The sequence below is a fragment of the Macaca nemestrina genome, chromosome 6 (assembly GCF_043159975.1).
Source record: "Macaca nemestrina isolate mMacNem1 chromosome 6, mMacNem.hap1, whole genome shotgun sequence".
Classification (NCBI taxonomy): Eukaryota; Metazoa; Chordata; class Mammalia; order Primates; family Cercopithecidae; genus Macaca; species Macaca nemestrina.
In genome coordinates this window covers 96,302,330-96,315,636 of record NC_092130.1, presented here as the reverse complement: position 1 = coordinate 96,315,636, position 13,307 = coordinate 96,302,330, and the positions used below count along the sequence as shown (strand labels likewise).

Below are 13,307 nucleotides of genomic sequence, written 5' to 3'. Positions count from 1 at the left end.
GGAGCTCATGTAAGGTCACGCCTTTTTGAGTTAAATAACTTTATTGCAGACTTCTAAAAATCCAGGTATTAAGGAAGTCTACAGGAAGATAAAGATTGATAAGAACTTTGCAGTAGTTAGTCTGATACTCTCTCTCTAGTGGATTAAGGTAGAAAAATCCTTCTTCAGCACCACAGATGGGAGAATATCCTCCCTCTTAGGTTTCTTCCTGAGTCAGCTTATGCCTGCCTAGGCTTGTAGTAGAATAGATAAAGCCTTTGGAGCTAGCTACTCTTGATTTGAATATCTATTAATCTGTTATCTCTTCATGACTTTGGACGTTGTACTTTATGTCTCAAGCTCAATTTACTCATTTTTAAAATGGGAATAATGCTGCCCACAGCAAGGAGAGCTGTAGTTCTGGAGCTTGTACTCATTCATTCCTTTATTGAGCAATACTCTCTAGGTTGAGTACCTGTTTTATGCCAGGCACTGTTCCAGGCATGGAATACAGCAGAAATAACACTGACAAAAGTCCCCATCCTCATGGATTCTAGTGAGCAGTCATTTCACACAAGGTGATTGGGGAAGGTTTCACTGATACGACGACTTTTGAATGGAGACCTGAGGGAGGTGAGGGGGTCAGATCACCATAAAAAATTACTTTTTAACATTATTATTATTTTTCTTTTCTATTTTCTGCTTAACCCTACTAGAAAGTAAGCTCTATGACAGTGGTGGGCAGGGGGTGGTATTCATTTTGTTAGATAATTTTAAATGTGCTCTGTTGTATTAGTTTGTTCTTGTGCTGCTATAAAGAACTACCTGAGACTGGGTAATTTATAAAGAAAAGAAGTTTAATTGGTTCAGGGTTCCATAGACTGTACAGGAATCGTGGCTGGGGAGGCCTCAGGAAACTTACAATCATGGCAGAAGTTGAAGGGGAAGTAGGCAAGTCCTACATGACTGGAGCAAGAGCAAGAGAGAGGGGGAGTTGCCACACACTTTCAAACAAGCAGATCTCATGAGAACTCACTGTCACAAGAAGAGCAAGGGGGAAGTTCACTCCCATGATCCAGTCACCTCCCACCAGGTCCCTGCTCCAGCGCTGGGGATTACAATTTGATACGAGATTTGGGCAGGGACACAAATCCCAATCATATCATATATGGAAGCACTTTTCCTGATCACAGGAATGGGGAGCTATTGAAGGAGTCAGAGGGCAAGTGCAGCGTCTTCATCTTTAGTGCTCTCTCTGACAGCAGTGTGGTGCAAGGGCTTGAGGGGTAACGTGCGGTAGGCACTCCATAAATGTCTGCTAAGCATTTTTAAAAGTGATCATTCTGCCATTCACTATGAGCCATAAGAGTGGCTGGTAGAAATGCCTGTGAATGTTTAAAAGCGTTATGTAGACTCTATTTCAGAATTGTGTTGACTAATGAAAAATGCCAGTTTTCCCCACCCCACACCTATCTTTCAACTGCTTTATATTTATTTCTTTATTAAATAGAACATTCCTCAGTAAACTTTTATTTAGAGAAATTCCTCTTTATGATTTATTTGTTCTAAAGGTCGATTCTTAACTTACAAGAAAACTTGTTGAAGTGCTCTAAGTGGAAGTTTTTTTAAAAATTTCTCTCCCGTGTCTAACTTTTATGATAGTATCTGACAACTATCTTTTTTGTTTTTGCAGAGATTGGATTTTGCTATTTTGCCAGGCTGGTCTCAAACTCCTGGCCTCAAGCGATCCTCCTGCCTCAGCCTCCTGAGTAGCTGTGATTACGGGTGTGAGCCACTGTGCCTGTCTAACACCTTTTTTGAGAAACTTTTTATTTTTTTTACATATTTATTCTTGATTCATAATATTTATACATATTTATGGGGTACATGTGATATTTTCATTTATGTATACCATGTATAATTATAAAATCAGGTGTTTAGGATACCTGTCACCTCAGACACAACATTTCTTTATGTCAGACATTTAATGTCTTCTAGCTGTTTTGAAATGTATGATAAATTATTGATAACTATACTCGTACCCTACTGTGCTATAAAACACTAGAACTTATTCCTTCTATCTAACTGTATGTTTGTACCTATTAACCAGCCTCTCATTACCTCCCTCCCCAAAGCTCTGGTAACCATTATTCTACCTCTATGAGATCAACTTTTTTAGCTCCCACATTTGAGTGAGAACATGTGACATTCGTCTTTTGGTGACTGGCTTATTTTACTTAACATAATGACCTCAGTTCCATCCATGTTACTGCAAAGACAGGGTTTCATTTTTGGGGGGTGCTGAATAGTATTCCATTGTGTGCATTTGCCACATTTGCATTATCCATTCATCCACTGATGGACACTTAGGCTGAATCCATCACTTGGCTGTTGGGAATAGTGCTGCAATAAATGTGAGAAGCAGATATTTTTTTGACATAACGAGTTTGTTTCCTTTGGATGTATACCCAGTAGTGAGATTGCTGGATCATCTAGTAGTTCTAATTTTATTATAAAAATTTCTTTTAAGAAAGGGCATCTTGCCTTGTCACCCAGGCTGGAATGCCATGACATAATCATAGCTCGCTGCAGCCTGGAGCTCCTTGGTTCAAGAGATCCTTCCCACCTCAGCCTCCTGAGTAGCTGGGACTACAAGTGCACTCCACCATGCCCAGCTAATTTATATTATTGTTTTAGAGACAGGCTATGTTGGTTAGGCTAGTCTCAAACTCCTGGCCTCAAGCTTTAGCTTCCCAAGTAGTTGGGACTATAGGTGTGAGCCATCCTGCCCAGCCAGTAGGTCTATTTTAAGTTTTTAAAGAACCTCCATGCTATTTTCTATAAGGGTTGTCTTAGTTTACATTCCCACCAACAGTATGTAAGAGTCCGCGCCTCTCCATGTCCTGACCAACACTTTTTGTCTTTGTGACAATAGCCATTCTAACAGGAGTGAGGTAAATATCTAATTGTGGTTTTGATTTGTGTTTTCCTGATGATTAACGTGAACATTTTTTTTGTTTTATATCTATTGACCATTCATTCAGGTCCTTTGCCCATTTTAAAATCTGGTTATTTGTGTTTTTGGTATTGAGTTGTTTGAGTTTCCTGTATCAAAATACTTCTAAATTCAGCGTGATGATGGAACATTGGTAGTTGCTTATGAGATAAAACAGACTCTTGGGTTAAAGTAAAAAGTAAAAGTTTCAGAAGTAATTTAATTTTAGGAGAAGTCATTAAAATTGGAATCATTTGTGTTTTATTTGAAAAAATTAAAATATGTTACAAATGTAAGAAACAAATGTAATACAGATATAGAAGAAGGCTGCTGAAACCACCATCTAGTCTAGGATATAGAGTTTTGGCAGTCACTCTGGAAGCTCTCTCTGCCGCCTCGCTGTCATAGCCCTCAGAGGAACCATGACTTTGTCATTGTTGTCACCTTCTTAATTTGTCATTGTTATCACCTTCTTAATTTCCTTTGTAGTTTTGTCACCCAAGTATGTATCCTTATGGTTTAATTTTGCCAGTTTATTTTTTAAATGTCTTCAAAATTTTTAAAATTTGTGTTTTTAGAGACAAGGATTTTGCTTTGTTACGCAGGTGAGCTGGGAACTCCTGGGCTCAAGTGATCCCCCTCCTCAGCTCCCTGAGTACCTGGGACTACAGGTGCATACCACTGTGCCCGACTTTTTATAAAAATACCTTTTAAAAGCTTCTTGATCTACAGGTTTCCTCTCCATCTCTTTTTATTCCTAACCCCTCCTTTGGTTTTTTTTGTTTGTCTGGTTTTTTTGAAGAAACTCAGTTGCTTTTCTTGTGGAGTTTTCCAAAGTCTAGATTTTGCTGATTACATCTCCATAGAGTTTAAAATATTCCTCTGTATTTTCTGTAAATTGGTAGTTGAATTGAGAGGCTTAGTAAAATTCAGAATTTTTTTTTTCATGGAAGAGGAAGAGAACTTCATAGATTCTATTTTTTCATTAGGAGGCATATAATTATCTCTCTTCTTGTGAATTGAGTAGTCATTGATACTCAGTAGTGATGAACAAGTCTTGCTTTTTAAAGTGTCGTTATGAACCCAAGGGTTTAAACATATCTATGTGTTTTGGCTTCATTGCAGTTGTTATTCTTCCCAGTGCTCAAAATGGCCTGTTAGTGGGCAAAGAGAGTCTCTTCAAGTTGACTTCTGTGCCATTTTGCCATGATGCTAGTAATCTTTAGTAGCTTTTTGGTGTAACGAGATAGTCTAGGCTCATCTTAAACATTTTCAGTCCCAGACCTGGAGTTAGTCATTTCTCCAGTAATCCCTCCCTAGTTTCTTTTAGTAGAAAATTGTATTTCTTTTTCTTTTCTTTCTTTCTTTTTTTTTTGAGATGGAATCTTACTCTGTCACCAGGCTGGAGTGCAGTGGCGCCATCTCGGCTCAGTGCAACCTCCGCCTCCCGGGTTCAAGCAATTCTCCTGCCTCAGCTGCCTGAATAGCTGGGACTACAGGTGCGTGCCACCACACCCAGCTAATTTTTATATTTTTAGTAGAGACAGGGTTTCACCATGTTGGCCAGGAAGGTCTTGATCTCTTGTCCTTGTGATCTGCACGCCTCAGCCTCCCAAAGTGCTGGGATTATAGGCGTGAGCCACCACCTCTGGCCCAAATAGACTTTTGTTTCAGAGATATACCACTGCTCCCAGCCCGGCCAGGAAATGGTATTTCTAAACCACAGCCTGTGCAACTAGGGAGTCTATTTATTGGATAGGTCAGACTATATTAAGAACTCATTAAAAAATACTTCTAGGCCAGGCACGGTGGCTCAAGCCTGTAGTCCCAGCACTTTGGGAGGCCGAGACGGGCGGATCACGAGGTCAAGGATCGAGACCATCCTGGCTAACCCGGTGAAACCCCGTCTCTACTTAAAAATACAAAAAAAAACTAGCCAGGCGAGGTGGTGGGCACCTGTAGTCCCTGCTACTCGGGAGGCTGAGGCAGGAGAATGTCGTAAACCCAGGAGGCGGAGCTTGCAGTGAGCTGAGATCTGGCCACTGCACTCCAGCCTGGGCGACAAAGCGAGACTCTGTCTCAAAAAAAAAAAAAAAAAAAAAAAAAAATTCCTTCTAATTCAAATTCAGGGCTAAAGAGTTTTTATTTAACTTTTACAGTCTAACATCTGTATCTCCTTTTCCCAACCATGTTGAAAAGCCTGGTTCTTATGTAAGTACTCTGATTTTCTCATTTCAAATATCAGGTATTTAATTTGCTTTATCCCACATTACTGAATCCATATTATTAAAATTGTATATTATAAAATGCCGTTCCTTTTGGTCTTCCATTTCTCCCCCATTTATTTCACAGTTGTAATATATCTGCATCGTCAGAGCATATAGCCATTAGGTACTATACCGTCTTTCTTATAGCCTCCATTGAGTCTTAGTTCTCCAAGCAAATATGTAGTATATGCTCACCGCCAATTCTTATATCCATGTCTTTCTAGTCATTTTGGGTGTCTGAAATTTATTCTGTAGCATAGTTGTTCTTACACCTTAGTGTGCATCGGAATTACCTGGCAGGCTTGTTAAAGCACCGAGTACTGGGCCTCACCGGCAGATTCTCTGGCTCAGTACATGTGGGATGGGGCCTGAGAATCTGTGTTTCTAACAAGTCCCCAGGTGGTGGTGATGCTACTGGTCTGGTGACCATACTTTGGTTATAGCTGTCTGTGGCCTTTATACATGGAAGATTGGCTAAGCGTAAAATTCTTTACTTACAGTTTATTTCTTTGAGTATCTTAAATATGTTACTCTATTGTCTGTAGTATAAAACATTGCTGTTAAAGTTTGGCAACTCTGTTTTTCTTTCTTTTATAAACAACTTGTCATTTTGGCTGGAAATAATTTTACTAGATTACTTATTGTGGTGGTCATTATGGGTTGATTTCCCCAGGTATGTGATGTGTTTTTTAAATATATAGTGTCAAGTTATTTTTCTATTTCTTTGCTTTGCCCTCTTTGCCAAGTTTGTACCTTGGGAGCACCTTTTATAAACGTTTTAGATCTTCTTTGCCAACCTTTTCCATTTGTTACTTTCTTCCAATCTTTCAGATCTCCTTTTTCATTTCTTTTTGACTTTGAAAAAATTTCCCCCTTTCATTTCCTGCTTCTTATCTTTATTATCTGTAGTATCTATTCAGTTGTGTTCCTTCTAGTCTATCCTTCATTCTGAGTTTTTCTTTTGTCTCTAATTCCTGAGTTCTGCCCATTCATTTCTGAGTTTTTCTAAGTCCAATTTGTTTTCTTAATAATTTTTTTAACTTGTTAGGGTTTGCATGTTTTATGGAGATGTCTAACATTCTATTGTCTGTAGAGATGTTATTGTGCTTATTCTCTTATTTCTTATCATAACTTTGGACAGGATTTGAGTTTGGTCCTTTTCTATTACTCATTTTTATGCAAATTCATTTTCCCAAACTTTTAGAGGAGGCGTAGATTCAAAATAGCTTTTCTGACTTCATAGTTCTGGTAGTGGTTTTTAACTCAAAGTATTATTTATAAACAATTCATTCATTTTTAAGTGTACAGATTACACAACTGTAAGTGTAAGTGGTAGTGTTACACAATTTTGTAACCACTATCACAGTCAAGATGTGGAAGAATACTTTTACCCTCAAACTTTCTCATGTGCTTTTGCAGTTGGTTCCCTCCCTTCACATCTGGCCCTAGGCAATTATTAATTTTCCACCAGTATATTTTACCTTTTACAGAATTTTAAATACAGAATATCTTACAGTATATATTAACATTTTTTTGGCTTGATTTCTTTCACAAAATACGATATTTTTGAGATTCATTCATTTTGCTGCATACTGTTCAGTATTTGCAAATGTGACAGCTCATTTTCTCCTGGCTCTCTTCTGTAGTACTTTTGTCTTTTTAACAATTACCCTGTTACCCTTTTCTCCTCATTTTAGATTCTGTTCATAGGAGTTTTTCCTCAGTGTAAGATTTGTCCTAAAAAAGTGCTTTGCACCATTGGTTTTGTGAGTTCATAGGGCCTAGAGTTCTCAAGCCCCTTCAGGCCTTACTGTGGACTCCCTGTAGTCACTATTATCAAATGTACAACCTGCACTCCCAATTTCAGCTCCTCAAAATATCCTACTATACTTTCCAGTGAGTACCTGGTTGCTGTTTTGTGTTGTTCCTGTTTTCCGATTGTTAGAGTTCTGTTGCTTCTGTCTGCTGCTTCTCACATGGTTGCTGATAGCATTTGTGTCTTATTGTTCATCCCACCTGCTTGCATTTCAGGGTTCTTAATATCTTGAGATGCAGTCATAATGTAGTACATGGGGGTTTTAGTTTGGTTATTAAATTCTCTGTTTTTATGGCAGGATTTAGGGAGACAAAAACTGCTTGAATCTAACAAAAAACAATTATTTCAGTAAAATATTATATCAAGAAAAATACCAAAAAATTACCAATATGTGTTACATTGATGAAATGATACATTTATTTCTACTTTTCATAATGTTGAGGGAGGGAGTGTTCTGCCTTTGTGATGGGGTATAGCCGTTTGTGTTTATGTATTTTCTGTATCTTTTACATATGTCTACCACATTATTGTCTGTTGTCTTAGATTGTAAACTAAGAAAGAGTGATTGATGCATGGCATATGCCCATGAGAATTTGTTTAACTGTTTTTGTGAAGTAAAAACAAATATATACACTATAGATTTTCTGTCATAAATCCTTCTTTTTGAATTTTAACCTAGTTGTTAAGCAAAATAGGTAATAAAGTTTCACTATTGTTTATTTATTATAAAGCATTGTAATTGAACTTTTAAATCAACTCTTACGATCTCCTTGCTCAGGAAGGAAAATCATAAAAATAGAAAAAAGCTTGCTTTATTTTTGTGCTGGGGATGGTTTCAAGTCTTTTTTCGGTTTTCTGTAGAGACCAAGAAAGTGTTCTGCATAGGGAGCCAAAGAAAAAAATATTGAGAAACTTTCTAAATTATCTTAACTCAGTTGTTTATAGTATAGCTTTACAGACAACTTTTTATGTACTTAGATCATTAGATATACCTACATCAATATACATAAGATAAGCTTCCAAAGGAAATACGCTTTGCTTTGGGAATACTCTTTGTAAATACTCTTTCCTATCATCTACTAATTTTCATTATAGCACCAGTCTTTTATTTGTATAGGTCAGTGGTTCTTTAACTTTAATGTGCAGTAGAGTCCCCTGATGCTGGGCCCCTCCTAACACCTGTTTCTGTTTCAGATAAAGACAAGAGAGAGGTATGTGTACATATCTAAGAGTGAGCACAACCAAAGCTATATAAAACCTTCATGGGGAAAATTACAGAACATTACTGTTGGATATAATAGACATGAATAGCGGAATATACCAGCTTTGATAATGTGATATCTCTAAGATGTTATTTCTCTCTAAATTAATTCATTACATATCAAAGCAAAATACCAATAAGGGCTGGGTGCAATGGCTGATGCCCATAATCCCAGCACTTTGGGAGGCCGAGGTGAGCAGACCGCTTGAGTCCAGGAGTTTGACAGCAGCCTGAGCAACATGGCGAAACCCCGTATCTACTAAAAATAGAAAAAAATTAGCTGGGCATGGTAATACATACCTGTAGTCTTAGCTCCTTGGGGCTGATGAGGGAGGATTGCTTCACCCTGGGAAGTCGATGATGCTGCAGTAAGTCCTGATCGTACCATTACCACTGCACTCCAGCCTAGGTGACAGAGTGAAACTCTGTCTATAAATAAATAAATAAATAAACTAAACTAAACTAAAACAAAATAAAATAGAATAAAATAAAATAATCACAGCAAGTTTCTTGTGAAGACAGAAGGTAAGTGAACCTAAAATTTACAAAGAAAATCAAAGGTCCAGGAGTAGCCAAGACAATCTTGAAGAGCAAGGTAGGGGCCATGCCACTTTAGCTATAGATGCCAAGCCCTGGAAATTAAGAGACCGTGGTCCTGATTCAGAGATAGACAAAAAGATCAGTGGAACAGCATGGAGAAGCCAAAGACATATATAGAAATGCAATATGCAGTGAAAGTAACATTATAAATCAGCAGAGACATATGGAATGCTCTCTAATTGCTACTTTGATCATTAGTTATATGGAAAATGTAATTGTATTTATAACTTCACACTATCCACAAAGATGAATTCTGGTGAATAAATTCAGAAAGCAGATCTTAAATTTATTAGAAAATATAATAACAAAAAACTGCGGTTAAAATTTAAAAAGTACATATATCTTCGTGTATAAATCTTAGAAATAGTGTAACATTGAGTCAATTTGTATGGTTAAGATAAAGTACCACTCATACAAAATGAAAAGCATGAAATGATACAGTTTTTTATAAAAAATGAAAACATACATGGTAATATACATCACATTCAAGATAATGTTTGCTTCTTTTCTTTTACTAATTTTTTTTAAAAATTTGAGGCAGAATTTCACTCTTACCCAGGCTGGAGTGCAGTGGTGTGATCACAGCTCACTGCAGCCTTGACCCCCCAGGCTCAAGTGATCCTCCCATGTCAGCCTTCCAAGTAGCTGGGACTATAGGCATGTGCTACCATGCCTGGCTGATTTTTGTGTTTTTTGTAGAGAGACCCATGTTGCCCAGGCTGGTCTTAAACTCCTGAGCTCAAGCAGTCCTCTTGCCTTGGCCTCCCAAAGTGCTGGGATTACAGGTGTTGAGCCACTGTGCCTAGCCAGTGTTTCCTTCTGGAAATCGTAGAGGGATGTGATTAGGGAGGGATATGTGCAGGCTACAACTGTAACTAAAGTTTTATATTTTTAAATAAAAATGTTTTAAAGCAACATGTGATGAAACATTAACACCAAATGAATATCAAACAACAAAGAAATAGTTGAAGAAATTGTGGCATCTATATACTATGAAATATTTTTCAGCCATTAAAAAGAAGGAGTTGTAGCTAGGTCATTTTTATGGAGGGACTTTCTAGAATTATTAAGTGAAGAGAACAGGACACAGAAATATGTTTATAAAACCATCTCAGTTTTATAATATAGTAACGTAATATATAATGAGCATATATTAGATATGCTTGTGTATGACCAAAATATGAACATGAAAAAATATGGAGAGATTCATTCTAGGCTGTTAACATGAGAGATAACAGTCATGGGAGTGAGGTGCTAAAGAAAGAAGAGAAGGAGGAAGGAATAGGGAGTCAAGAAAAATAGGAAACGAAAATGCACTAACCCAGCATGATATGATTTTGTTTATGTACTCAGGCAAATTTTTATACATATTTTTAGAAGGACTGTAGAATCACTTTAAAGAGTGAGAGTTAACCTCATTTACTATATTTGACTGGAGACTGTGATAGAAACAGATTTAGCAGAAAGTCCCTCAAAGAAAGAGTTACTCAGTGCTGTATTCTGTGGCTAGAGTATTTAAACAAATAACGTAATCAAATCGAAATGATGCTTTTCATTTTTTCTCCCTTCATATTTAGTAACATAATGGACCCTAATTTCAATGAGTTTTTCTTTTTAAATAATGATAAAGAACTCACAATGTGCTAGGTGATATAAAATAGCAGTTAATAAAAAGTATTCATTTTAATATTTTATGAAATAGAGCTTTTTGGCAGAGAAACTTTAGCTCTTTCTTTCTCTTTCTTTCTTCAACTTGGGAAAGAATAAGGAATAAATATCTTTTTTCCAAGACCTAAATACCAGCATTTCATGATAATAGACAAGTTATCTTTGAAATTTTCCTTTTTTCTTTCAGTGTGCAGGATGACAGAATTCGAGTTGAAAGGATGGATAACATTTATTTTGAATACAGCCATGCTTTCCAGGCAGTTACAGAGTTTTATGCAAAAGACACAGTTGACATCAAAGGTAAATATTTTCCCTGTAGGTCCTGAAGTTGAACTGATTGGAAATTTGGATAAAGGCATGAGTATGATTCTCAGTTTAATGACGTCTAGGTTGTTACTATAAATATGTGGGAGAAGAAGGTCTCACTGTTGTTGTGCTCATCAGAAACACTATTGCACTGCAGTCCCAGCTACTGGTTAGGCTGAGGCAGGGGAGGATCACCTGAGCCCAGGAGTTTGAGGCTGCAGTGAGCTATTATCACGCCATTGTAGTCCAGCCTGGAGTGAGATCCTGTCTCCTAAAAACAAAAAGAACCATTGCAGCTTTTTAAAAAATTATGACCAGCTAGTAACTTGATGGTTTTGACATATTCATTACAGTAGAAGGAGTTTTTGACCATCTTTCCTTTTTGCTTATCTTTAAAGATGGCTCATTAGTATCTTTGTATTTTGTGGACCGTTTGGATGATAAATATTCTGATGAAGACTAGCATTTTGAAATGTTGGTTGCCAAAATTAAAACACCAGAATGTTAGTGACAGGGTTGAAATATGTTAGGTAATCATTATTTGTCTAATTCACATGTCCACAGTCAGGCATTAATGCTTACTTTCATTTGTACCTCACATTCCTGCCAGTCCAGCTTATGTTAGGGTCCATTTTATGGATGGTGAGGTGAATAGACATTTTCCCCCTCGGCATAAACTTGGCTTTAGTCTGATCTTCATCAGACCCCATATGGAGGAAATTTATCCCTGTCACATGCTAGAGAGCGTTCGTCATCAGCTCCCCGTCACTGCTCCATTTAAACATCAGTATCTGGTTAGCATTTCCTTGCATCTAGGCATCAGTGTCTTGTTAGCATGTCTCTTAATTTCATGATGCCTTCATCAAATTGAATCAAGTGTCTGAGCATGTATCCTACTTCTTTTTATTTTTTTCGATAAGGTCTCACTCTGTCACCCCGGCTGGAGTGCAGTGGCGTGATCTCAGCCCACTGCAACCTCTGCTTCTTGGACTCAAGCAATCCTCCCACCTCAGCCTCCCAAGTAGCTGGGAGTACAGGCATGCACCACCACACCCAGCTAATTTTTGTATTTTTTATAGAGGTGGGGTTTTGTCATGTTCCCTAGGCTGATCTTGAACTCCTGGGCTCAAGCGATCCTCCCACCTCAGCCTGCCAAAGTTGCTGGGATTACAGGCATGAGCCACCATGCCCAACCAAGTGTACCCCACTTCTAACACCAGTATTCAGTATTACCAAGGGGTCATCTTATGTTCAGCTAAAGACCTGATTAAATCCCAAGACTACGATGACCCATTCGTGGTATCAGATTTACTTAAAAGACATGGGCCAGAAAACACACCTTGCAAGTGGAGCTTGTGTTCCCCTTAGTGGGATAGTCCTCACAGCAGTCTTTGTGGCAGTGCCCTGGAGAGTGTATGAAGGAAGGAGACTCACATCAAGTGAGCATAAGCGCCACCCTGGCTTAGAAGCTCCATGCCCTTGAGGAGACCGTATTTCTTGCTGCAGTCTCTGCAGAAGACATGCCCGGTTGCAAAAGTCAGTGCACTGAGAGAAGGCCAAAGCTCTGAAGTCAGGTATTTATAATTCTTCTCAGTCCAGATATAATGTACTGATATTTGGTCATTTTTACCACAGGCAGTGCTACTTCTGACACATTGATACACCATCTTAATCACATTTTCTGGGGAACAAAGCTAGAAAGTTAAAAGAAAATAAAATTCTCAGTGGAACGGAAAGGTGTTGTTAGCACTTCATTTACACTCTGGTTTTATAAACACCTGTAGTTAAAATTAATAAGATATTTTATATTACTGATTTGTAGAGAACATCTTGTAATATATATATATTTTTACTTTTAAAAGTAATTAATGCTTATTGCAAGAAAGTCAAACAACATAGTCGTATATAAAGAAAAAAGTAAAGTGCCTGCCCTCAAACTTGTCCTCTGCCCTTGCCGCTTATATGTCGGAAGGATTATCATTAAAATTTGGCATATATCCTTGTGTAAAAATCCACACATCCACACATAAACGTACACACATAGTTCTCTGTATTTGTTTAACATAGCTGGGATTTATTTGTTCAGCTAATTTTTTTGAATGCTTATTTTATATGGGAGGCATTGGGCGTACAATAAGGAATAAAACAAAAATTCCTGCTCTTTTGGAGTTTACATTCTAATGGTGAGAGATGGACAATAAAGTAAACTAGTGTGTTAGAAGGTGATACATGCTATGAAAAAAATAAGGCAGGGGAGTGGGTTGAACTTTTAAATAGGATGGTAAAGAAAGGCCTCACTGAGAAACGGCACTTGAATGAAGATTTGAATAGAGACTGAAGGAGTTAAGGGAAAAAGCCACATAGACGTGAAGAAACAGTATTTCAAGCGGAGACAACAGTAAGCACAAAATATCT

At 37.6% G+C, this 13,307-nt stretch overlaps 1 protein-coding gene across 6 annotated transcripts in view; it reads left to right on the top strand.

The window, feature by feature from the left end:
• The window catches only part of LOC105475067 (mutS homolog 3), a 227,046-nt gene that overhangs the window by 58,399 nt on the left and 155,340 nt on the right, over positions 1–13,307 (top strand). For all 6 annotated transcript variants that reach the window (XR_011624887.1, XR_011624888.1, XM_071098741.1 and 3 more), the window contains exon 9: positions 10,774–10,886. Coding sequence is in view for 4 of the 6 variants with exons in the window: in XM_071098741.1 (XP_070954842.1) it covers positions 10,774–10,886 (113 nt within the window). In the remaining 2 variants the exon portion in view is untranslated. The remainder of the gene's footprint in view (positions 1–10,773; positions 10,887–13,307) is intronic.